This window comes from Haemaphysalis longicornis, unplaced genomic scaffold, assembly GCF_048455015.1.
Source record: "Haemaphysalis longicornis isolate Haplotype H1 unplaced genomic scaffold, Haemaphysalis longicornis Haplotype H1 scaffold_7, whole genome shotgun sequence".
Taxonomy (NCBI): Eukaryota; Metazoa; Arthropoda; class Arachnida; order Ixodida; family Ixodidae; genus Haemaphysalis; species Haemaphysalis longicornis.
The window spans coordinates 126660843-126687977 of record NW_027526422.1 but is presented as its reverse complement, the minus strand read 5'-3'; the positions used below and the strand labels follow the sequence as shown (position 1 = coordinate 126687977).

Sequence of the window (27135 nt, the reverse complement as noted above, 5' to 3'; positions counted from 1 at the left end):
CCGCAGTAAAGGCCGTTCCGCGGTCCGTGATTATGACTTCCGGGGCTCCATGTCGCAGCACAACTTGGCTTATGATGAACTGTGCGATTTCTTATGCAGTCCCCCTCGGAAGAGCGGCGGTCTCTGCGTAGCGCATCATGTAGTCTGTCGCTACAACAATCCACTTGTTCTCGGATGGGCATGTAGGGAACGGGCCCAGAAGGTTCTTTCCAATCTGTTGGAAGGGCCTAGATGGGACGCCGATCGGCTGCAGAAGTCCGGCGGGCATCGTCGGTGGTGTTTTTAGACGCTGGCAGTCACGGCAGCTCCGGACGTAGTGGGTGACGTCCGATGCAAGGCGGGGCCAGTAGTACTTCATCTTGATTTTCCCAATTTTGCGCGCTGTGCCTGGATGTCCGGAAGACGGGTCGTCGTGGCACGCTTCCAAAATTTCGTCACAAAGATCTGCCGGGACGACAAGAAGATAATTTTCTCTCGTTCCGGGGCTGAAATTCTTCTTCACGAGGGCGGAGTTTTTCAGGCTGAATGCAGGTAAGTTGTGTTTGAAGGCCCTGGGCACGGCGACGTTGCATCCTTGGAGGTAGTCAATGATGACGCATAGATTGGGGTCGGCACGCTGCTGGGCGGCCAGGTCGCTCTCAGTCATGACTCCGAAGAACGCGCTGTCTTCATCGGAGTCTTGCGGTGGTTGGTCGACGGGGGCACGGGACAGGCAGTCGGCGTCGGAGTCTTTCCTCCCGGATTTATAGACTACTGTCACGTCGAATTTATTCAAGCGCAAGCTCCACCTACCAAGATGCCCAGAGGGGTCCTTCAAATTGGCGAACCAACACAGCACATGGTGGTCTGCCACAACCTTGAATGGTCTTCCATTCACGTATGGTCGAAGTTTTGAAATGGCCCATATATTCGCGAGGCACTCTTTCTCAGAGGCTGAGTAGTTTGTCCCTTGGACAGACCACGGCTGGCATAGGCGATTACTTTCTCGCACCCGTTTTGCTTTTGTACGAGGACGGCACCCAAGCCTATATAACTGGCGTTCGTGTGCATTTCCGTTTCGGCATTTTTGTCGAAATGCGGGAGCACAGGCGGGCTTTGCAGGCATTGTTGCAGCTCGCAGAAGACTGTTTCTTGGGCATTTTGCGAGCGGAAAGGGGTGCTATCTTTCTTCAAGCGGGTGAGTGGCTTTGCAATGCGGGCGAAGTTTGCGACTAAGCGCCTGTAGTATGCGCATAGCCCGAGAAATGTTCCCACGCCCGTCATATCTTTTGGTCTTGGGAAGTTCGCTATGGCGTAAGTTTTTGCAGGATCAGGCCGTACTTCCGCGGCATCGACGACATGGCCCCAAAACTTAAGTTCCTCGTACGTGAAGCGGCACTTTTCAGGCGTACAGCCTGCAACCTTGCAAGGTGTTCGTCGAAAGACCGGGAGAATACCACAACATCATCGAGGTATACGAGGCAGGTGTGCCACTTCAGGCCAGCTAGCACTGTGTCATGACTCGTTGAAACGTTGCTGGCGCCGTGCACAATACGAGCGGCATCACCTTGAACTCGTATAGGCCGGCCGGGGTTATCAATGCGGTATTCTCTCGGTCTCTCTCGACCACATCAATTTGCAGTAGCCGGTCTTCAGATCCATCGCTGAGAAGTACTTCACGTGGCAGAGGTGGTCGAGAGCGTCGTCAATTCGGGGGAGGGGGTATACGTCCTTTTTGGTGATTTTGTTCAGTCGCCGGTAGTCAACGCAAAACCTTAATGTGCCGTCTTTTTTCTTCACGAGTGCGACCGGCGCCGCCCAGGGGCTTTTCGATGGCTGTATAATGTCGTCGCTGAGCATGTCGTCGACCTGAGTCTGGATGGCTTCCCGCTCGTGTAAAGAGATGCGGTACGGTCACTGTCGGGTCGGTCGGGCTCCATCTTCGGTTATTATTCGGTGCTTCGCCAGAGGTGTCTGACGTAGTTTTGAGTTTGACGAAAAACACTCTCTGTAGCGATGCAGCAAATCCAATAATTTCTTCCGTTCTTCTTGCGGTAACTCCGGATTCACGTAGAAGGGATTCGGAAGCTTGAAGGTCTCTTCGGGTGCGCGTTCAAAGTCGGCAACGGTGATCACGTCACTTGCTGCTTGCGTTTCTTTGAGGAACGCAATTGCAGCGCCCCTGTTTAAATGCTGGTATTCTTCGCTGTAATTAGTAACCAAAACTTGGGATTGGCGTTGCGTAAAGCGCGCAATGCCTCTTGCAACAGAGACACCGCGGTCGAGGAGCTTCGAACTACGGCGATGCCTCCATCGACGCTTCCAGTTATTACACCTTCAGCAATAGAGATGCGCCCTCCGAAGTCTGGCATCGGCATCGCTAACATGTTCATCATGAAGTTCGAGAGCAGTTGACGCAGCTGCTCCAAGCTGATTGGTAAATGTTTCAACTCCTCCATAACAACGAGCAACTCACCAAACACGACCAATTTCCCTACCTGCAGTAGGTCATAAGCTGGGACGGGGTGCTCCGATTGCTGCATTTCCGCTCACAACCTGTTGTGCAACGGCGGCCGAGACATTATGAAGTACACGTTTGAGAAAAATGACCTTAATATACCCAACCAGATTTTGAGCCTCATTAATCTACACGCCATACGATCTTCTTCAGATCTGCGGCATTCAGCCAGCTCGTGGAGGCTGTAAATGTGAACTTACTTGATTGCATTTCCCTTTGGATGCAGGAAGAAAATGACAGTCAAATTTGGTTACAATCTTTCCGCCAATGCATTTCCCTGTATTGGGACAAGGCACCATGAGCCAAACGTTTCGAAAAGACGCCGAACACTTCACCCAGCACACTAAGGAAAGCTAACACAAAAGGCCTGTTTGGATTCATTGGTAAGGTTCCTTGAAACAGGAGTTCAGTACAAGAACACTTAAAACGGTACGTGTGTATAAAACTGAAGCCATTGCAAGTGACATAGAAGTAACATAAACACTTTGGCTCATTTAAACAGGGGTACCAAGGAAACATAAATCAAGAAAGTGATTTAGGGTTACTTTTTGATTTAAGCAAGGAAATAATTTTTATATTAAGCGCACACGATGACCCCAGTCGGCGTGCTGTAAATCTGCTTCACGGTAACAACGGTTACTGAGCGGCAGTGGTAATGTGCGGCGGCAGCTCTGGTCAATATAGGGCATGATTTGTTGGTTTCTAACGATGCTGCCTACTTGGTGAAGGGATCACACATGCATGTCTGGCTTTCCGGGATGCGACCAACGAAGGGTGTTGATAGCATTTTGTGGTTCTTAAACTTAGTTCTTTGAATTAAGAGCGTATGCATAGCTCGTTGGGGCCGTACTCCATGCGAACAAGCTACGACTGCTCTGCGCACTTAGGAGCGGCCAGCGTGCTAAGCTATGCGGGTTAGATGCAAGGGCGGGGTTCTTGGCGCCCCTCCATTAAAGGACGGTCGCCCCATCTGGATCGCAGAGAAATATTGAATACCAATATTTCGTCAGGACGATTCCGTTGCAACCTGTGTGCCCTGAAGAAAAAGGGCAATACACGATCAACCAAAGCGATTGCTCAAGAGGAGTAGGGTTTAGAGGAGGATGCTCCATATGGTACGAACATCCATGTTTGAAAAGTCGCATTTACTAGAACTGAAGAAATAAGCAGATCGCTACTTTGGACAAACTTGAAATCTTCGAACCATGAGATTGGCGAACAATATATTTTCAGTATTTACATGGTGTCGGCCGTGAGACAGAACCGACGCTGGCTGCACGCCTGCCCAGCTTCTTCTTCCTCAGTCGTTGGACCACGGCACCACGTTTCGTTGTTCTCATTCACGTTGTCTTCTTGTAATATTGAACACATACCAGCAACAGGCGCGCGCGCTCTGGCAGGACTATTAGGTCTTAGCCACAAAAAATATTTCTAAGAGGATGTACGCTTCTGATAATATACAGCCTTGATATGCACCCAACATTCGTGTTTGGTGTATTTTGTTATCTGGTTCCGCGAAGTATATGCTTTGCCACTGTTGAAGCTGTAACGACAAGCATTCCGATGGGGTTTAGGTCTGCCCGTGTGCGTCCCAATCACAGTGATTGCTTTCTAGGGTTACTCAAGACCGCGCTGGCAAGACCACAGACACTTTTTCTCCAAAACACAATCTCGTTATCCGGCTCATGTTACCTCGTTGTCATCGCCCATATATCATTTCTGCAAATTCTTTACGTACTCCTTTAATCACCACTCTCCTTTTTGTGCTAGTCTTGCAGTTTGGGTCCATATTGGCAGATATTTTGTTCGATAATGTGTCCCCCCATAATGCAAAGTTTCTCCCGGTTAACGTAATTATGCATTCATCTGTACCACCACTTAAAATACCCATCCCACGTGGTTAATTCACCCGGCGCTTTGTGGAAAGAGGACCAAGGTAGGGTGCGTCCCTTCTCTCTGCACAGGATTGGCCTTTTTCATTGCGTTCATATTATTGCTTGTGCAGAATATTTTAATCTTGTCCTGACCACCCTAAAAATTAATTTGCCCCAATCTACAGTGATGGTGCTCACCAATTCCATTTCCGCGTGCATGGCTCTGTCCTCGGAAAAGTCTTATCCGATGAATAAAGCTTTATATTCCTGCATCCTTGATTGTGTGTGGACAATTTGGCTATCTGGTGTCTCTGGAGTAAACCCGAATAAAGCGCTAATAATTTGGCAATCATGGCTTTTGGCATCTCCAGTTAAAGCGGTGCTTCTAGCGTCTGCTTGTTATGTTTGTTGCTTGTTGCTAGCCCGTTATTGTCTATACCTGTTGGTCTAAGGCGCCTCTGATCCCGGTGTCTGCATCGCGGTATGCACACGATGTTAATAAACTATCTTTTTTCTGGCAAGCTGAGTGCCATTTCACGATTTTTGTTCGCAACTCATCTCGATGTTTACGAGAACGTAAACCACAAATATTTTATGGGCTGCTCTTTCTGTATAAATGTGTTTACTACACATTACCATTAGAAAATGTGGCACGCTTTTTGAAACATTTTATAAACCCTGACATGGAACAGTAACAAATGACTTCATTTTTCTAGCAAACATTTCCGCTATGTGACAAATTATACAGACTGAAGTCGTGATATAATCAAAATAAGGCGATTATTCCAGTTTTGTCAATGTTGATTGAAGAAACGTTAGTGCAAAAACACAGCAGGGCCTACTTACAGCTTGTGGGGGTTTTGGGCGCCAAATATATTAATTAATACTTTCCACCCGCAACCAGTATTGTTTTTTTCAGCTGCTCGTATCTTATTTTATTCTAAAAGCCGTGGTATCAAAGTATTGAAAGAGCCTCTTTGCGCCTACCAGAGTAGGTTCACCCCAGGAAACGCCTTCATAAATTTTGTATTTTCCAATCTCCACTATCAGTGACGAGGCCAGGGGGGTCACAACGTGAGGTATTTTTGCGCTTCCTGCGTCCATGTACCTGACATGTTATTTCAACAAAGTCTAATAAATTTATTTAACGGGCATCCACTAATACTTATTTTTCTATCATAGAAGGCTTACTGTAATGGGTTTTGATGAGGCAGGTCACCATACCTCGTTGGTCAATGTACCAAGGTTAACTTTTCCACTTCTTCAATTTATGCTGATTTATATGTCATTTCCATCTAACCTATTGTACTCTCTACGGAAAAAGGTGGTCGATCTGCTTTGCACTTTGAAGCCCGCAGGTGCTGCGGAGATTTGGTTTTGTATATTCTCTGAAAAAAAATATTTTTTTCTTGCAACTGGCGTAACGCTTAGTGCTTGGTGGGAAAATTTTTTATGGTAGGGAACTCCGGTATAAAAAGCCACGCCAATTTATTGCATTTTACCAGCTATCGAAGTATTCCTTTGCTTTGTTCCTTGCTGACAAATTCTCTTTGGGGAGGAAATCAGTAACTATAATTTGTTTGCGTTCCTTCAGTTCTATAATTTTAAACGATCAAGGCAATAGCTATACACAATGCAAATGTTTGTTCATCATAGTTATATACATTACAAATGTTAGTTAGATGCATTGCAAATGCAAAACTCTATCCTATTTAGTCAAAGTCAAATTGAAATTTCTCTGAAAAGAATAAAAGTTGAGAATTGTTCTATAAATCAGTTGAATTTGAATATATTCATTGAGCCAGAGGGGTTATCTTTTCCGTTTTCTTGCAATGGGAGATGGACCTGGAACATTTGTGGCTACTATATTTATTGTAAGCAGAAAAAAAGATTTTATAATAAGTAGTTCAGTACATTGTTCCTTAAAGTGACAAAACATAACTTATAAAATATATTCCGCCTACCCGCTGCCAGTTTGTAAATGTTATCCAGATCAATTTAGATTGTTTCTTGCTTTTTTCAGCAAAAGAAGCTCAATTCTTTGGACTCCCTCTTCTGCTTCTCGTCGCCGTCATCCTAGTTGAACCCTTTCACAAATTTCAAAGTTACATTTTTTTAAGTGGTTAAATTCTCGTACCTTAGGTTGTGTACGGCGCAGTTTTTTACTATGTGGAAAGGTGTGCGGGAAACAGATCACTTGTCTTTTTTCAAAAGAAGAAAAAGATGTGTTGTTTTGCTTTGGGTTGTTATGGTTTGTTATTTTAAAACAGCAGTTCAGACCTCGCAAATGACGGCCAATGAATATCTTTAGTAACTACGGCTGATGTAACGATAAATAAACGCGCGCTAATTATTTAGGAAGATTGCAAGGAGATGAAGCGTCTCTCTGGAAGGATTACACCACAGAGCGTAATTTTTTGTAGTTTTAAATTAGCAGAAACATTGGGCAACTGCTTTCGAAAGATTTGAAAGAACACGGTGGATTTTTGAGCACATTTACGTGGTGAACTTGGACGGGTGACATTGTATTTTTATTGCAATTATACACCATGGCTCAAAAGAACACTTCAATTCTTTGTGTTTCTACAGATTGCAACCATGGCTGTTAAATACTTCTACTTGCGGACAATATTTTTCAATAACTAATAACCGCAAAAAGCTGTTCAGCAATGCTACGGATTGCTGCAGAAAACAAGGCGTATTCCCCAGTGGAGAAGCTTAGTTGCGCTTTCTGTGTGTAAGCGTGACTAACCACTCAGGCCTTGTATTGGGGCAAAGAACAAAAAACATGTCTGCAACATCAAATTTGATAGAAAAGTGTTTTCTGCATTTCCCGCTACATGTACGGCCCTTCGGATGTGGTCATTCTCGTAAATTGTTGGAAAAAACGACTTTAAAATGGTGACAAAGCTGCTATTTATGCGTCTAAACTTGCTATGTCACTATAGCCATTGTTTCAACCAAGGAAGCAGCTGAAAGAAACTGTCCACTTCTGGAGTTTTAGAGCTGTAAATTGCATCGGGTAGGAAAGGCGAACGTGAATATTTGAAATGCGGATTCCAACAGATTCCAGTCTTTTACTTGATTTGCCTTTTTTTTGCGTGGCACTCACTGCTTCGTCCACCGCATCCCTGGCGGTGGAGTTGGTGGTGGACGGGCTGAAGAGACAATTGCCCAGGCTGACCAAATGGCTGCAGAAAAGTATACTACTAAGCAATGTTCAAAATGAGACGACATCAGGTGCCCGGAGATGGAGAGCAATAAAACTTTAGTTCACTGCTTTCTCTTTTTTGCCTGGTACCATTTTGTTCTCGTCATTGTGTCATCTCTGCATGAAGTGGAAGTGAGAGTGACACTGTGGGTGAAAATCTGCTGAATTTCTTAACAAGTGTGAGACAGACATAATTGTGACAGCGGATATTATTTCCAGAGCACCTATTACTATGTTGAAGGCATCGATTATTTTCTCGCATGATCAAACTTGGCAGCACTTAGCGTAGGAGCAACAAATCACGTTGTTGCTAACTTCTGCAACAATGAAATTGTGTTGGTTTTTCAAGCGAAACCCGAAAAAAATGTTCTTGTTGAATTTGTTCTCATCGGAAATTATGGAGTTTTCCACAAAAAACTAAAAGATAGGATCAATAGGTTAAGGTAGGATTACCAGTTTTAAACATAAACATATATTTATGTTTTTACCAGAACACAGTCTCAACGTAGGGGTATTCTTGGGGAATCAAAAGAAGATATCTAAAAATCTTCTCGCTAATAGCGATTGCTTTTTTAATTATCCGCTGGGAATCCGTCGCAGGAGAGGTCAATGCATGATCCAGAGGCCTCAGGGCACACAACACATGGTAGAAATATTTTTAGGAAACAGAAATGATGCCACGAGCAATAACAGCTTGCTGGGTGCGATGCACACAACGGGGTTGAACGGTGGTGAGATGTGGGTGCTGTTAAATACAATATGTCACGCGCTAGGGAATGAGACGGATTGTAAGAGACGTTCGTAGAATTGTTGTGCGTCATGTGTTTAAGATGGTTAAGTTTCTTCTCGCTATAAACAGACGCATGAGGTTCCCTTCGGAAATACTTTCTCCTCATTACTCTTGAATAGGCGGTAAAGCTTCATACCGATTCACTCCGATGTACAAACCCGGGTTGATGGATATGATATCGCATTTGTCATTTTTTGACGGACATTCATTCCATGTGTCATATCAATCTTATTTAAACGCCTCGCAATTATTGCTGGACGTTTTAAAATACCCTTTAAATATTAAGAAGTGTATTCTTGTGTTCCCTCTTTGTACCTAATCTTGGTTTTGTTATCCTGTCATAGACAATCCCTTTGTGAGGCGGATTTGCGAAAATACCTTGTAATCACACAAGGCACTAATTTGAATGGGCGCCTACACGTTCAGTACAACGGTTTCAAAATTTCGTATTTTTCCAAACTGCACTATCAGAGAGGATTCCATGGCGGTAATGACATGTTATTTTCAGCGCTTCCTGCTTCCATGAACGTCGCTAGCTGCATTGGGATATTTGGATAATATTTTCTAAATTACTTTATCCGGCATCCAATAACCTTATTTTGGGTGCCGGATAAAGGCTGGCGATGACGTGTCTTGATGAGGAGATTGACATGTTTTTCGTGGGTACAAAGGGCAACGGTACGAATGGTAACGTTTGCACTTCAATTTATGGTGACTCAGATGTCATTTCCTTTTAACGTATTCTCTCTACGAAAAAAACAGGGACGACGTGCATTTCACTTCGGATTTACAGGTGCTATGCCATTTGAGATTTTTTCAAAATTTTTTTGAGGTCCCTTTTGTCTTTTATCTCAACAAACGCTTAGTGATTGGCTGTACCATTTTTTAGTAGAGCAGTTGTGTATAAAAAGGCACGCCAATATCCAAATTTACCAGCTTTTGAAGTAAATCTGTGCCTTGTTCTTGTGTAAGGAATTCGCTTTGGTAAGGAAAGCATTAACCATAGTTTCTTTGCGCTACTTCATTTTGTAAATTTTTTATTTTTAAAATTATCATCGCAACAGTTTTAGATAGTGCAAATGTATTTTTGTTATATTTAGCTGCTAACTACAAAATAATTCTTAGTCAAAGACAATGTTCATAGATTTTAGAAGGAAAACATTGTAGACCTGTTATATAATAACCTTTTCTACTTAGAAGAATAATTTTATTGTGTGTACTCAATAAGTGGTTATGATAAAATAACACTCCACTGTTTTGACCAATTCAGCTGAATTTAAAAAGGTTCCATCGACGGCACTACAATATAACATTTCCGTATTTGTGCAATGCCAAGTTGATGGCAAACAAATTTCGGTAATATGATTAATGCACGTAAAATACTTATCGCCTATTACGTAGTTCAGTGCATATCTCTATGATGTGACAAAATAGAACTTTATTATGTATTCCCCACCACCGTTGCCGGTTTAAAATTTTAATTAAAAGGGAATTCCGTTTTTGTTTTCGCTTTTTCGCAGAAGAGACATGATGGCTCGATTCTTTGGACTCCCACTTCTGCTTCTCGTCGCTGTCATCCTAGGTGACGCTTTTCAAACATAATTCAAATCAAATATTTTCTAATGAAGTTCATTTCTTGTGTCTTACGTTAGTGTTCGATGGAGTTTCTTACCAATGGCAGACCTGTACTGAATAAATGAGCCAACATGTCTATTTACAAGAAAGAGAAAAGATTTCATCTTATGTTCTCGCTAATTCTGAAGCAGTATACAGTTGAAACCTCGGGAATGACTGAGAACGAATAATTTTTGTAAAACCGGCCAATGCGTCGCAGTATAACAACGCACTAATTATTTAAGCGGAAGATGTAGCCTTTATAGCGGCACGAATACTCTACGTCAAGAAGCTGAAAAGGAGATAGATGTCACTATGTCTAACATGTACAGCACAGCCCAAATTTTGTTGTGTGGGTTTAGGTTCTGAGAAAGAATGTAGACTGTTCTCGAAAAATTTAAAGGAGCAGCGTTGATTTTGGTGCAACCTTGCGTGGTCTACGGAGACAGACAGAGTGGATTTTTATGCAACAATACACCATGTCTGAAAATCATTTGTCAGCTTTGATGCTGGCACCGCTTACGAACGTGGGTATTCGATACTTCCAGTTGCTTCCGCAATTTGCTCAGAACAGCATAAATAGGCCAAGAGACGTTGACTACCTGTGAGACAAAACTACGCGTATTTTTCAGACAAAATGCGTAGTTCAGTTTATTATTTGCAGGATAGACCTTCGGGAATTGTATTAGGCCAAAACACCAAAAACGTGTCATCAGAGTTTAACCAGCAAGCGTTTTCTACATTTCCCGCGCACGTACGACTCTTGAAATCCGGGGAGTCCACTTTAAGGCTCGCAAAAATAAAGGACTCGGAAATGGTTACAAAGTTGCTATTCGTACACCTGAAATTACAATGGCAGTTGTAGCCATTTTTCCTGCAATTAAATAAACGGAACAAAGTTCTCTATTATATAAAGTTTAAGGGCGCTGTTTAAAACAGGTACAGGCGAACATAACCATTTAGACTGCTTCTGTAACAGCTTCCATGCTTTGACCTTACTTCGATTCTCTTTGCTTAGCCCTCACTGCAACGCCGACCGCAGCCCTCGGTGGTGGAGTTGGAGGAGGCCGTGCTGAAGAAGCAATGGCCCGCGCCGAGGAACAGGCGGCACAGAAGTAGAGCAGCCTGCAACATTGAAAATGAGAAGACATCGAGTGCCTGAAGATGGAGAGCAATAAAGCTTGAAAAAAGTGCTTTCCTGTACTCCTCTGCTTTTGAACACCTCTGCTTTTGAAACTAGACTGGGCAGGCTCACGTGGACCGCTCGGGGAACGTAGGCCTGTTGGGCCAAAAGAGATGATATGGCTTCCACACGTTGAATTCTACTGCATTCCCAAACAGGTTCGCGCAGCGGCACTTCAAATTCTTCCCAAAGTTTTTAAGCTTTGCAGCAGTCGCCGGCACATTTACGTCGACGTCGTCTTCGCCGTGAGCATTCACAGTTCACCGATTGGTCACAAAAGTTTGTTTGACTCGTCTTTTAAGTCGGAGCTTGGCCGCGCCTTTCTATTAAAACAGATAGCCGATGTTATTACAGATGGTATTAAGAATAATACATATACGAAGGACTAACCCGGTAAAAGTCATAGCAGTTGCATGAAACGCCAGCGAAGTAAACAACGAAGACGCTTGTGGCGTCATGCATCCCCTTTACAGAAAGGTAGTTATATTTAGAGTACGAAGTTCTGGGAAGTTCTTTTTCAAGGTTATTTTGCGTATTAGGCTAAAACATACCCAAAAATTTAAAGTATAAGGCGCTGATATTTGTTGAGATTTCCTTTTTTCTCACCGCACCATGCAAGTTTCGGTTCCAGAGCCGTTCACAAGCTGTGGAAAAGTTGACTCTCTGTTTCGGACTAGGAAAAGAAGATCATAATTACTGCAGAAATGTTTAAATTTGGGGACATTCGCAGATTCCAAACTGCCAAAAATGACTCTAAAAATTTTTTGTAAAGGGATAACATACCTAAAAAAGATGCTAGCAGAAATTCTATTTGCTAATTTGTTTCTACAACGATCACGTTTACGAGAAACGCCAGCACCAGCGAGAGGGTTTCGAAGGTTGTGCAAGGCGTTCTTTAGCTTCGACTTCAAAATTATTTAAATTACAGGCCGCGTCAGCCGCAATTCTTTCGAAAGAACAGCAGATTGCACAGTTACGAATGGCCATGGGTTCGGAAGTGACTTGGCTCAACGTAACGCGGTTCTAGGAGAGCTATCGACTACGAATCTCACCCAAGATTGATAAAACTCACTGTCTAGAGTGTCGTCCGATGGCGCTCTAGCTGGCCGCTCCAGGCATGGCTGGAGTGCCGACCGACGACATTCGAATATTTAAGACTAGGCTAGCACCGGTCCAAAGCGTTGGTCGTTGTAGTTTGAGGATCCGACTTAGGTTCGTGCTCGCAAGGACGGTGGTTCGAGACCGGTTCTTGCCTCGTTTTTTTTCCATCTTTCTATTGAAGTATAATTTTTACGCCTTAGGTTAGTTTTTGTGTTTCAAATGATTTCTTTGTGTGCGTTAGGTTATCTTATGCTATGTTTAGGTTATGTTGCCTAGCTTAGCGTTATCTAGAGCGATGTAGTGCCAGACGTGGCAATTTTGCCACAAAACGCTGTTGAACGTCGATATAGTGCACTGCTTATAATACCGTCGAACGGCACTCTAGACACGGCCTTGGGAAAACCACCTAGTTTTCATATTCGATCGCATCGCTTCTGTTACGAATTTCAGGTGTCTCGCCGAGGACGACGACGACGACGAAGTAGGAGGAACGGTTCATTTGTGTTCTTCCTCCGCTCGTTGTTTTCGCCAGATCTCGTGGTTTTCGGCTGGTTTTACATCCAGTGATCTGTAGTGACGCTGGAACATCTCTGGCCCCTCCATGGTCGGACTGCAAGCCAGGCGGGTAAAGCTGGCTCAAAAATGTGTCTAAACACGAATGCCGCCATGATGCCACGCTGTAGTTGCCAGATCAGTAGTTGAAGATATGGCTAACAATTTTTCTTAAAAATAAGGCACAATTTTAGGGCCCGAAGCTAAAATTAGACAACCTTTATGGCAATACCTGAGTTTTTTTACGAGTTTGTATGCTTTTTATTAGTTTTCTCGAAGCATTTATGCTTGACGAACAAAAATAAATGAAATATTAAGAAAAAAGACAACGTCGGGCTGAGGCGCCAAATTCAGTTTCGGTATATTATGAGGAGCGTCACTCCTGTGAGGGTAATTTACAAAGGTTCACTTAACACGCCTTATTGTCTGCTGTGTCACTTCGTTGCTTGGGAAGACAAGCTTGCGAAGACTGCTGATGATACGGAATAAAGCCGCCACCGCCTATCTTCAAGGACACCTTCTCTACATGTCCGTAGTGGCTGCTGCCGATTTGAACTCGCCGTCAGCCGGTCATATCATGTTACGCGAGAAAATGCTGGTCAGATCGGCTCCTTTTGACCGTATATGATTCGTAAATTAAAAACAACCAAATGCACGAAACATTCTACCATGCCTAGCGTATAACTGGGCTCTTGTTTACGAGTGCTGTTATACTTTCACTGAACGGTGTTTTACTTGAGTGAGAGATAAAACAACCGCCAACTAATAATATCAATGGTAATTTTATTTGCACAATACGGTGGTTTTCTAGAGGAGGACAAGGCGAAGCCGAAATGTAATCCCGAATGTAGGTGCAGAAATCTCCTGTATGCGTGTGTGCGATTGGTGCATGCTCCTTCGATCGCTGAAGCACGCAATCTGAAATTTTCGAGAACATATTTGATGCTTTGCATGACACATTTCTTAAACTCGGTGGATCAGCGACGTTGTTTTATTACGTCTACTTGCACCTCTACTCTCATATGGCCCATGTATATACCTGCACAGAGGAGGAAGGGCAGGAGTAAACTTCATGTGAGATGGGCACCCGTGCGGTGAGGCGTTAAGAAAAATAATTCTGTCCTTCCCTGGGTGCATTCGGAAATGAATGGAAACGGCCACTTTTGTGCACGCCCAATTATCAGGACCACCCCGCCTGCAAGCGGTTTTGCCTGAAATGCCTGCGGGTTCAGCCGGAAATCGGTCTGTCAACAGAAATCGCCTTGGAAGCATGCTGAGGTAACAGACATCGCTTTCTTGTGTCGCGATGGGACCGTCATTTATTTTGTGCAAGGCGAAGTTGACGAAGGATATATGTCTACCTTGAAAAGTAAATTAATTTGTGTGTACCTATAAATTGTTATTGCCACTCATTAGTTCAATCATAGTGGTTAATTTTGAAGCAGCTGCCAAACATAACTATTGCAGGTGAATCAGACTGCCTAGCATGAGACTATCAATCGCTAATATTGAGTATTCAGACACTTAATGTGTATTGCATATGACAGTCATTAAGACAGTGGACAATAAACTGAACTCTCAATTTTATAATTTGCGACAGCTACATCTGCACGTATCGGTTCAGCCAGTGCCACCTGGAGACGTTCTTCAGCTGTATACACAAGATAAAAGGAAGGAATGCTATATGCGAATGCGATACGCGATAGAAAAAAGGAATTCGATATGTCTAGCACAGCCTTCTCATTTATGCCAACATTAAACCGGTGGCCGCAAAGGTGTCACACCAGACTTGTGGAATTTCCACGCTTCCATTCCAGCGTGCTCACAGCAACAAGGATGATGACGAAGTTGCATTACCGATGCTGGGTTCCAGTAATGCTGTAGCTGATTATGAACGTTCTGGCTAATGCTCATTGAGATTGTGGTCACCAGCATTGTTATTTTTATCAAAAATAATGGGCCATCACAATGCCATCAGCGCATGTATCATGTGCTTCACACCATAGAACATATACCTTGTCGCAATTCCGGCAACGAAAAAAAGAAATTTGACATTGCCAGCCTTACCCTCTCATCCTTCCATCGGTTTTGTTTGAGGTGTGAGAAGTTATTTGTGTAAGCTGAGCCCAATAAAATCTTGCGCACAAGTTACGTTTCATACGTACATTACTCTTTGGCTGCAAGAACAAGCGAAAATAAACACAGAAAAAGCAAGAGGGTCATATGTACAAGCAATTCTCATCCAACAAATTTTATTTCACCACCAGTAATACCACCAGACCTCTAGGGAAGTTTGTGATGGTAAGAGCAAGGCTAAGATGAACTAATGTGCGACTTTGAAGAAAGGAAGAAACTGTAGAAGAAAGCTAGGGAGGTTAACCAAGGAAAGAAGAAGAACTGCCCAGCTGGCTGTGCTACATGTGGAAATGTGAACAGGAAACTTGAAAGGAAAGGAGAGGACTGGCATAAAATAAAGGATAAAAAAAATCTCGAGAAAAAAAACATGGCGTGGAAATGGCCAGTACAAAGACAGCACCATGGGCGAAAAAAAGAGAGGAATAAATTATGCAGGCAAAACGACAAAATGGGCAAACGAAGGATGCTGCATGAAGGTTACGCCCCTTCAGCACCAGGGACTGTTTTTCTCTCTTATTTACTCCAATCTGCTTCTTCAAGGCAAGAACTGATTTGGCTACTTCAGCTCCATCTTGTTTAAAACCACTGAAATATGTCTGATTTTCTGTGTACATGATGTAAATTGGGTACATAATTTCTAATTTTTTTAAAATTCTCCTGAAATGTCTGTTCTTTCGTGGCAAGCTTTCGTGACTAACTGCTCGTAGAATTGCATTTGCTTTGTTCATTTTTTGCTCTTTTATGCTACCTCTGCTTGTATTTGTTTATTTCATTCTTCTCCTCTTCTCCAGTGCTTAAGTTATTTTATTAAAAATATTGTTTTTTCTTCAAAAAGGTTTTTTGGCTTTTAGCCCACTCGGTTTACTGGCTGTAAACCTGCCATAGCTTTGCTGGAAATAGTTAGTTCCTCACACAATTTTCCTCTTTATTCTGGGAGAGGGGGCATGAAATTTTAAAAGGTAACAAGCCCTGCAGCGACTAATGAACACTTGCACTAATTTCTTTGTGGTTGGAAGTACTGAAAGCTATAGTTCCACAATTCCTTGAGTGAGTTTCATGATGAACATAACATAGTAATATTAGGCTTGGGTATTTTACGGTTATTGAATCTAAGCTAATGCGAGGGCCACTACCTAAAAGCATTTCAACTGGAGAAAAAAGTTGACACACCTGCTGCAGAGGCCTCGTAGACAGGCACCGGCACAGGCACAGAAAGCGTGTTTGTGCAGTCACATATACGATTTCCATTTACAAGCATTTCTTGGAAGCTTTGTCCAGTTTGAACTTTCATTCACTAGAAAAGCAAGTAGTTGTAAAGAGCACCTCAATAGATTGCGAAAACAATCAGCTGACGCCTACAGGGGGGGGGGGGGCGAGGCGTGTGAGACATGTTAAATTAGCGCTGTACAGACGGGACAACCAAGAAAAGACTACACAGGGCTAGCGCTGCATATCAACTGAACTCTTTTACCACACACAAAAGGATATATCCACAAACAGCGCATGCGCGAATACGGGGGAAGCCACCAGGAAAAAAATCAGGGCAAACAGCAATCAGGGGGAAGTGATTTCTTTTTAAAGGAAGAAGGAAAATAAATGAACTGAGGATATTATTAGGCTCTCATGAGAGCTCACCTACATTTAACACAGTTTAAAAGCGGGAATAGAAGGGAAAATATGATAGGAGAGAGAAAAGTAAAGAGAAAAAGGCGAGGAAAGAGTAGAGAAGAGTACTTCCACTGTGGTCGATTCCGTCGCACACAACACACCATGAACACTGTTGGCTGGCGTAATGCTGCGTCCGGGAGACGAGAAGCCTCGAAGGGAACGGTGAAGCGCGGAGGTGAGCTTGGTGCGACGATGAGCGAAGTCTGCGGCGGTCCCGACTGCTTTGGAGTTCGCTGGATAGGAGTGCGGCCGACAGACGGGTACTGGGGGGGCGGGAGCTGGCAGTCTACCGCCCACACCGGCAGAGCAAAAGCCGGGCGACATCCAACGGCCCGCGGTTGCAACGGGCCGCCGAAATGAAGCCCCTCCGAAGCATAGGAACACGAAAAAACACGTCCGCTCAACTCCGAAGCGACGACCGAGCTCCCTTGACGCACCCGCAAAAGCTATCTCTTTGAGCGTACGAAGTACCCGCTAATCAACGCGCTACCCTTCTCAGTTGCGGAGAATGCAAAACTGCATCTAACGTGGCAGCACGGAACAAAAGTTCGCTACCTACCACAGGAAAAACTTTACACAACGTTTCTGGACAGCAAAGTTGTCACGGTGCACACATAACAACCATGGCTGCCATAATAGAATGCGTATGTTGCTAGGTGAAAACCCAGAACTGCCGCCAACTCTAGTAGGCAAATAGACAGCGGGCAACGCTGTGAGGGTGGCATCATGTCTGCGCCGGGATGTAGCACGGTTTCACTGCACGGGCTGGCCGGGCAGCTTTTCCTCTAGAGTCAGTAGTATTAACTCTATGCTGCAAGCAAAAGGACGGCCCCTTAGGGTTCTCCTCTGCATCGGATCCGGCCCACCGGCCGCTAGGCGTAACCACACTGGCTCTCAGCCACTGGCGGTTGCGACGGCGCGCCTCTATGTCACGCATGCGAGAAAAGCTCTGCGAACTGCAATCCACTGCACCTAGGTAGACGCTCGTTCCTCGTATATCGCTACAAACCCGGCTCTGGACTACCCGCTGCAAATGGAGGTAACGCTACCGTTCCCGCTATCTCCGGTGGACCCCTCTACTTTATCGAATCGGTCTTCGGCCGTTTCACCCTCGCCTGCGGCCAAACGAGTGTGTACATCTGTCACAAACACATTTTTATTTATTTATTTATTTATTTCATACTGCAGACCACAACAGGTGGTCCAAGCAGGACGGGCAATCATGAATCACAACGAGCAAAACAGTGAACTAAAATTGATCACGAACGCAAAAAATAACAAAGTGACTAAAATGAGGAAATATATACAGTGCTACATAAACAAATATACACAACGCGACAAACATACATACTATGCAAGGCGGTCGCGCTCTGACAAGGAGTTCCACTCAGACACTGTGTGCGGAAAAAAGGAAAATTTATATGTATCTGTTTTGGCAAAATATGGTTTTAAAGAGTTTCGTTGGTGATGTCGTGTATTTCTGGTTGACAAAGGGGTTAAATACAATGAAGGGTCAATCGCAAATCTATGGTTAAGCAAGGAGCTCAGGAAGTCTAAGCGGAGTTGCCTTCTTCTAGATTGAAGTAGTGGAATGTTGTTAGCTGACATTAGTTCGGATGGAGAATCCGTGCGACGAAATTTAGAATATATAAAGCGAACTGCTTTCCTCTGAATTCTTTCGAATTTATCTATGTTACATTTTGTGTAGGGATCCCACACTACGCATGCGTACTCTAATTTTGGTCGAATGTACGACTGATAACACAAAAGTTTTACATTTGGTGGTGAATTGCGAAGCTTGTGTCTCAAGAAGCATAATTTTCTGAAAGCAGATGCACAAATGTTATCAATGTGTGAATTCCAAGACAGGTTAGCAGTGAACGTAACACCTAGATATTTGTAGTTATTCACCTGTTTAACAGTAGATGAACCAAGGGAATAAGCATAGTGATGGGGATATGTTTTTCGAGTTATACTCATGGAAACTGTTTTTTCTGTATTTACAATCATACCCCATTTGTTGCACCATTTGTATATGTAGTTTAATTTTTTTTTTAGCTCTATTTGATCATGTGTGTCACGAATTTCACGAAATAAAATGCAGTTGTCTGCGAACAACCGAATCTGGACGGCTGGCTCAATTACATCTACAATATCATTTATGTAACACAAAAATATCAAGGGCCCCAATACACTGCCTTGGGGTACACCCGACGTGACTGGCAAAAGACTCGAATTTTGACCCTCGATGGTGACGTACTGCACCCGATTGCTCAGGTATTCAGCTACCCATGCAACCAATACCTTCGGAAGACCTATTTTATTTAATTTGTAGATTAATTTCTCATGAGGAACTTTATCGAAGGCCTTACAAAAGTCTAGAAAAATGGTGTCTATCTAAATGTTATTGTCGAGGGCGCCGGCAAACGCATGCGTAACGGTGGAATACTTTCTTCTAAAGCCGTGCTGGAAATGTGTTAGTATGGAATGTGTTTCAAGAAATTGTGTAATCTGGTTCGCTATAATGTGTTCTATTAGTTTACAACATGAGGAAGTTAGAGATATTGGCCTGTAATTAATTACTGATAATCTGTCGCCTTTTTTGAAGATAGGCACCACTCGGGCCATTTTCCAGTCACGTGGCAATGTTGCTGTTGACAGGGAAGCATGGAAGATTACAAAGAGGAATTTGCCAACGCATTCGGCATAACGTCGGAGAAAGACATTGGGTAGGTCGTCAGGACCGCAACTCTTTTTCGTATTTAGGTTTACAAGCATGGAAACCAAACCAGCATATGAAATGAAATTGACTTCGCATGGTTGAGATGACGCTACTGAAGACGTAGATGCTCCGGAAACATTAAACACGCTATGAAAGTATGTGTTGAAATGATGTGCGATGTCGCCAGAATTTGAAACTATGCGGCCGTCAAGTACAATCTTTGATACGGGTTTCTTCCTATCTTTAAGGTAATTTCAGAACTTGCAAGGATCATTCTTTATAAAATTGGGCATTAAGGTTTTAAAATAGTATTCTTTTGAGCGATGCATTTTTTCAGCAAGGATTCTTTGGTGCTCCTTGATAACTGTGCACTGCGCATGCTGCTTTCTTAGCCGTTTAACTTTTCTTTTTAGTTTAACAATTTCATGAGTCATCCATGGCGTACGTTTGTGTGTTCGTTTGGGTTTGTTAGGGATAAAGTTGTTCATACAGTATTGGCACGTCTCGACGAATTTTGTCCAAAGTGCGCACGTGCTTAAAGCGTCATCATTAAATTCTGCAAGTACAGCTTCCATGTATTCTATTACACGGTCATCATCACCTCTCGAATAATCTTTAAAATACTGGATGGGTGATTTTTGGTGGCTACTGCATTGAAACAGAGGAATTGACACGCTGACAAGTTCATGATCTGCAAGCCCCTGTTCCACGACTACAGTATGTTCTGAAAAAGCACGTTTTACGAATACCAAATCTAGGATAGAGCTTGCATGTCCTTGCACACGTGTTGGTTGCCTGACTATTTGTGTTAGATCATGAGCGAGCATAATGTCAAAAATAGTGTTAGCATTTTTACTGAACTGGGAACAGGTCAACCCCTCCAAGTCTAGACTTGGCAAATTTAGGTCTCTAACCAAAAAGATTTGCCTATTAAAAAACTTTGACATATGTTCTTTCAGTACAGTTAGGTACCCGGGACTCGCATCTGGAGGCCTGTAACATGCGTACAGGATAAAGCTATGTCCCCAGCAGGACAACTGTACGCACAAGCATTCAAGAATGCCAACATCAGCTGCAATCGTAGCTTCTATCTCTGGTTTGACAAGGATGGCTACTCCCCCACCTCTGGCAGATCGGTCTTTTCGATACACATTGTAACAGGGGGGAAATACCTCGTCATCACTAATTTCCTCTCGCAGCCACGTCTCCGTTATCACCGCAATATGGGGATCATACTGCATGAGCACGCTTTCCAAGGAATCTATTTTATTAGTAACACTGCGCATGTTTATGTTAACCAGTCTAAGTTCTTTTCGTTTGTTTGTGTTCCCGCTATTTTTACGCAACCTAGCTGTGTTTTTATAGGAAGGGGTGACAGAAGGCATCTGGTCTATATTACATTCCTCTGTTACGTTTGTCGCGGCGTTTGGCTTCGCGTATTTGGCCGCTGGCATTCGGTTTCTACGGTATATCGCTTTCTGGCATCGTTTTTTTGAACGGGCACTATATCATTTTTGTCTTCGTCCCAAACGAATTCCTTCTTGTTGATATATAGCTTGTCGTACACCAGCGAGGCTTTATCCCCGTTATCTCGATGCGTTTTACAGCTCTGCCATAGTTTTCTTCTGATTTCCCGTACTCTTACAGAGAAATCCTCCCCAATAGAAAAATCAGTGTCTTTTAGTTTGATACACTGTTTCAAAATTTTTGTCTTGTCTCTTGAATCTAGTAGTTTGAGAATCACGGGCCTGACCTTGCCGGGTGATGGCCGCCCCAGTCTATGAATACGTTCAATAGCCACCGGGTCTAGCTCAAGAATGCCCTTTATTACCTCATTGTTCACAGTGGATTCTAGCGACTCGTTTTTCTCTTCTTCTGATTCAGGTAGTCCGTAAACAATGATATTGGACCTTCTGCCTCGATTTTCAAGATCGTCAATCCTTGCTTCAAGATTCGCAATCTGTTGCTGGCAAGACGTGACCTTTATTTCTAAGCTGGCTATTGAATCTAATTTGTTGTCTATATCGGCCGAGCGTTTTTCCTTAATCTCCTTGATGACAGTTGCGATTTCACTAAGTTGCTTTGTTATTTGTTCTAGAGTAGGGCCGGGGTTAGTCTCAATGTCGCCACTTAGCAAAAGGATCCTCATAACAGATGACGCCACATCAAACAATATGCAACATATTCCGCAACCGAACAACCGTGAGCACGGCAACACCACCAAGAATGGATCGCTAGAACGAAAACACTTTCCGTATCGTTTGCTTACCTGTAAAAAATTCAGGAAGGGATTAGATGCGACCCACATGGTGGTGATGCCGCCGTGCCCAGTGCCAGCCCAGTCCTCGGGAGTGCCTTTTATAGCCGGACCGGCTGATGACGTCCCCCAGCTACTGGTCACGTGGTGATGGGGTGGTATCTTGGTTTGGAAAACTGATGGGCTTGTGCACGATAAAGCCGGGAGACGGTCAGTCGGTTCGCGGCAGTCGGAGGCGTTCCATTCATGCGACGGCGCAACTTTCGTCGCACCAGCGCACGTTTCGTTGACGATGTGCACCAGGCCAAAGATCTGTACAAAATACAGGAAGGGATTAGATGCGACCCACATGGTGGTGATGCCGCCGTGCCCAGTGCCAGCCCAGTCCTCGGGAGTGCCTTTTATAGCCGAACCGGCTGATGACGTCCCCCAGCTACTGGTCACGTGGTGATGGGGTGGTATCTTGGTTTGGAAAACTGATGGGCTTGTGCACGATAAAGCCGGGAGACGGTCAGTCGGTTCGCGGCAGTCGGAGGCGTTCCATTCATGCGACGGCGCAACTTTCGTCGCACCAGCGCACGTTTCGTTGACGATGTGCACCAGGCCAAAGATCTGTACAAAATACAGGAAGGGATTAGATGCGACCCACATGGTGGTGATGCCGCCGTGCCCAGTGACCGATGAATCCCTGATCCCTGCAACCGACCGATGAACGGTATACAACAGCGACATCTACTTCATCCTGTACAGGCGCCGCCAGTTCGCAGGTCCCTACAACCAATGAGCAGAGTCCCTCAGTGTACAAATTTGCTATCAAACCTCGAGAGCGATTCAACATCCTCTCTCTTCCGACAAGGACACTGAAGCAGACGCTCGACGGATGCCTTAGAACATCCGGATTTGCTGGCTACGCGTACCACAGCCGAACCAACACAATGTCTGTGTGGGTGTCGTCTCCTGAGGCTGTCCAGCGACTGTGCGCACTGGATCATATTCTTCTGTTGGCTGGAAAACAGCTACCTATATAATCGTGCCTGCGCTCTGGTACTGACATCCGACGCTATGTTGTTTCGGGAGTAGACCCCGGAGAGAATCCCGAAGACCTGCAGGCCAGTACCCGTTGCTCCACGCACCAGGTTCTTCTTGTCCGCTACATGGGCGCTGTCCGCACGTGTCTCATAACTCTGCCAGGGCCGTTAGAGCCACCGGATCGTCTTTTCTACAATGGCTGCGTTCTTCGCCCACGTCCATACAATGCCGGAGTGGTACATTGTTACCAATGCTTCCGTGATGGACACATGAGAACGTCGCGCCCATTCCTTGTCACAGAAGCGCAGGTGACAACGGCCTCGGAACCACCGGCTTCTACGGCATCAGAGCCACTGGCTACCTCATCGTTCGCCTCAACGTAAGCCAAGTTTCGATGAGGTCTGTGCCGCATGGATGAACAATGCATCAAGGACAAATAGTGCCCGATTATGTGCAAAGCTACTCGCGGTAAGCGGCGCGCGCTCCGAAGCCAGCCTGAGGCCAACGATATTCCTCTGGCCAACGGTTTCAGCTGTTTGCCTAAGGAAAGCGAAGAAGTGGTAGAAGACGACGCTGTGGAGCCTTAGGATTACTACCAGCCATAGTACCACGAAGTGCTTTGTGGCTCCCGCCACCGGAAGAAACAGCACAGTCAAACTGTGCAATAATCTACGGTTATGGAAGAGTTAGAAAAGACAGACCAACAGTTGGCGGTGCTGCAAACTGACGTAACTAAGCTCACACAGCGCCTGCCCTGCTTAATTCATAATCCGAACCGCCAGCCTCCACTGTAACAAGACCGGTCGAGACGGCGCCGTTTCGCGCCAACAAGCATGAACCCACCAAAGCCTGTCCCTTCTGCTTTCACACACCATGAGCGTCTACAGCTTGTGGTGCAGCAGCAGCAGAAGTTCATGTGAGTGTTAGCGGCCCAACTAAATTAACTCATTTCACTGTGCATGTTCCACAATATATAGTACAATGGAACTGTCGCGGACTCACAGAAAAAAATTGGGGAGCTTCAGGAACATGTTCTCCTAGGCAAACTGCGAGCATGAAATTTACTAGTACAAGAGAAAAACTCTCTACCTCGCTTCCAAAATTTTACGGCTGACGCTACGCCATCCATACATGATCGGCGTTGTGGCTCCAATGAATCTCGGTCTGGCAAAGCCGCCATCTATGTGCTCACGGCTTATCCGCAAACTCAGATCCCCTGGACGAGTCGTGTACAGAATGACAAGAAATGGTTGCACTGAAAGCACAACTGCCGAAGTACGCAATAATCTTGGTGTCATGTTATGTACGCCCACATAGCGGACGTGCGCCTTGTCTAAGATTGGGCTTGTTGACATCTCTACGGCATTCCCACGCAGCCTGTCCCATACTCGTGGCCGTGGACTTTATTGCCCCTCCTTGGGGTTATGCTACGACAAGGGCACGCAGGCGGGCGCTACTTGCCTACTTCATCGATGCGCACTTCACTCTCCATAACGATTTCTAGTGTCCTACGCGCCAATGTATTCATCCCGGTTGCCGCCCTACTCACCCGACTCAACCTCGTGGCTTGGTAATGATACGGTCTCCTGGCACCTAGAGGCCGACTGCTGGAGCAGTCATGACCATCCCATCAGGCTTGGCATTGTCCCAACCTCGACACGTCGCTTACGACGGTGCTGCACTGAAACAAACTGGGATACGTTCGGAGGTAACATCACCACAATGCTCACGGCGCCAAGCCCGGACCCAATCAGTCTCGTTAAGGAAGCCCTGCGAAGCACCTGTGAGGACACATCGGTAGCGGAATCACAGCAGAAGCCTGACCTTCGACTCTTACAGCTTGGGCCCAGCGCGAAGAAGCTGAAGTGGCTGCCTCCCGATATCCATCGTCTGTGGAGGCCGGAATACGCTTACAACGTCTGACTGCGGCTGCGAGGCGTCATGAGAAGCATCGGTCAAGTCAGCGATGGATGAGCTGGCGTCTACATCATCAACTGGCGTTTACATGAGCTGGCGTCTACATCATCGGCGACTACATTATCAATCTGGCGCACCGTGCTATGGAAAGTAGTGACTGCTTTCCAGATGAGGTAGCCCGTGCATGTCTGGCATCGGAGAGGGATCCTGCGCAATTTGCCGCCGATGTTGCCCGCGTCCTGTTCCCCGCCTTTGACATTATTCCAGCCAGCAACCCGTGCCCATTTATCCGGCCGAGTCACGTTTGTTCCTCCCCTCCTGATGACGCCGCGCGTGGAATTCAATCGCCTTTCACGATAGCCGGGTTTCTTGCTGCGCTTGATCAATCCAAACAGAGGACCGCTCCCGGGCCAGATGGCCATACGTACGAGGTTTATAAAAAACTCGACGATCCATCCCTCAGCAGTCTCCTTGACCCATCAACGAGATGTGGCTCTCTGGTCACACACCAGTATCTTGGCTACTCGCTGATACCGTCCCGATAACGAAGCCCGGTAAGCCACCCGATCAGCTCCCTTATTTGCGTCAAATAGCCTTGACCTGCACCTGGTTGAAACTGTTGGTGCTCATGCTGGCGACTTGGCCTCAATGGTGGATGGACAGTTTCCGGTGGTATCACCCACCGAAGATCAGGCTTAGTCCCCGTCGGGGTACCGAGGATGGGCTTGACCATTTCTCGTCAATGGTGCTACTTGCCGGGCGATCAAACAAGTTGCCCGCAGTGGTTGCCATGGACATACAAAAGGCATACGGCAACGTTAGCCACGGAACCATCTTGGAAATTCTCCAAGGCCTTCTCCTCCCTGACAAGGTTTGCTCTTTCCTCCGGAACTTCCTCACAAAAAGGTCCTTTTCGGTACGCATTTCCCGGACAAGGTATCGCAACTTTACGCCTGTCCGCAAAGTGCCTAATCTCGCCCTTCCTTTTTCATATTATTATGTTGCCGCTTGCTTGGCATCTAGGATCTATACCTGACATGCACATTTTGATGTACGCGGACGACATCACAGTGTGGACTGTACACTGTGCCCTGACTCCGCAAACCGCGTGCATCCAACAAGCCTTGTCTGACAATCAGAAATGGTGTGAATATGCTGGTATAGCACTGTACGTCGAAAACACAGCTATTCTTCCTGTGGCCAGTGATTGGTGCGTCGCCGACTGGAGGTGTCTCCGATCGCATTAGAACTCAGCGGCCGACCTGTACGCACTGCCGCCTCAGTTCGCGTGCTGGGATTAGAAATTTGTGCGCCTTGGTTAGCGCCTATGTGGCTATGTTCCGCTCGCCAAAAAGCGCGGCAGATGCTCCACCTCATCCGATGCATCTCACATAAGTCTAGAGGCTCCTGTTTCAAATTGGCCCGTTTATTGCTACGGTCTGTACTCCAGCCTCGGCTTGTTTACCAGGTCCAATTCAGACACCTAACCAAGCGGAGTGGGCTCGAATTGAGGCAATTAACCGAGGCGCACTGCTTGCCATTACCTGCTTCCCTAGCATAACACCGATTCCTGCTCTTCAGGCCTAAGCTCAAGTTCATCTTTCGTTAGAACGGATACTCTATGAATTGCACAAAGGTGAGTGATTGGTTCAACATACTTTATGTGTACTAAGAATAGGTACACGAACAGTAATGTATTTAGAAGTTCAAACAGCAACTTTGTGACCATTTTTGTCGTCCATTATTCTCACAAGGCTCATAACAGGGTTCAGCATGCAAGAATCGTAAGTTCTGCGGGAAAGGTATAAAATATTTGAGTGTCCACATGCCTTTGCAATTTCCAAAGACTGAAGGGTAAGATATTGTCACGAAGCCAAGGACGACGCAGTTGTCTTGGAGAAAAACGTTTATTGGAGCGAAGTTGTGCTCCCCTAACAACTCAAAAGAATACAGAGGCGGCGAAGCAGCGGTCAACAAAGTGACTTGCACAGGCGAGTGTCGTCGAATCGAATGGCGCGGAGTCTGCTCAGCAGTCTTTTATCTTTCGGCGCAAGTGTTTCTGTAACCGTCGATTCACATCCAGAACATTGTAGATTACAGGAGATTATTCTGGGCTAGTGACGTTAGGGCGAAACAATCTGCTTATCTTAATTTGATAGCCCGTGCGGCATAAAAGTAAAGAATGTAAGACGCGCTTTGTTTGGAATGCAGATAACACATCCGGGCGTGGCTCGGCAGTAAAAGCAAACAATACATAAACAAACCCTTACATGGTTCGTGACATTACCCCCCCCCCCTCTAAGAGTGCTTCGACCCGATGCTACAACAAAACACAGTCCCAACTAACAACAAAAAATTCACAGCATATCCACGGGGTGAATGATGATGAGTGGGCGAAGCTCCTGAGGGGAAATCATCGGTAACACCGTGACTCTTTAGTGAAAGTTCGCCCACTACATCTGTGTCCGAACGTAACATCCAGAAAGTCTCGCTTAAACCGCGCGTCCGCACCTTGGGGCAGAGCTCGCCTGATGTGTTTTGCAGACGCCTCACGAGCTCTCACTGCATCGGGGTCTTCCTGCCG

The 27135-nt window shown here is 45.3% G+C and overlaps 1 protein-coding gene and 2 long non-coding RNA genes across 4 annotated transcripts in view; 2 read left to right on the top strand and 1 right to left on the bottom strand.

The window, feature by feature from the left end:
* The window catches only part of LOC144145068 (uncharacterized), a 202675-nt gene that overhangs the window by 54938 nt on the left and 120602 nt on the right, over positions 1 to 27135 (top strand). The gene's annotated exons all lie outside the window — the stretch shown is intronic.
* LOC144145065 (uncharacterized) lies at positions 9315 to 11180 on the top strand. Its single transcript, XR_013317417.1, has 3 exons — positions 9315 to 9356; positions 9893 to 9954; positions 11005 to 11180. It is a non-coding gene; the product is annotated as an uncharacterized LOC144145065 (long non-coding RNA).
* On the bottom strand, positions 20537 to 22202 carry LOC144145064 (uncharacterized). The gene has a single exon (XM_077676564.1). The coding sequence runs from the start codon at positions 21954 to 21956 to the stop codon at positions 20757 to 20759; it is 1200 nt and encodes a 399-aa protein (XP_077532690.1). The 5' UTR covers positions 21957 to 22202; the 3' UTR covers positions 20537 to 20756.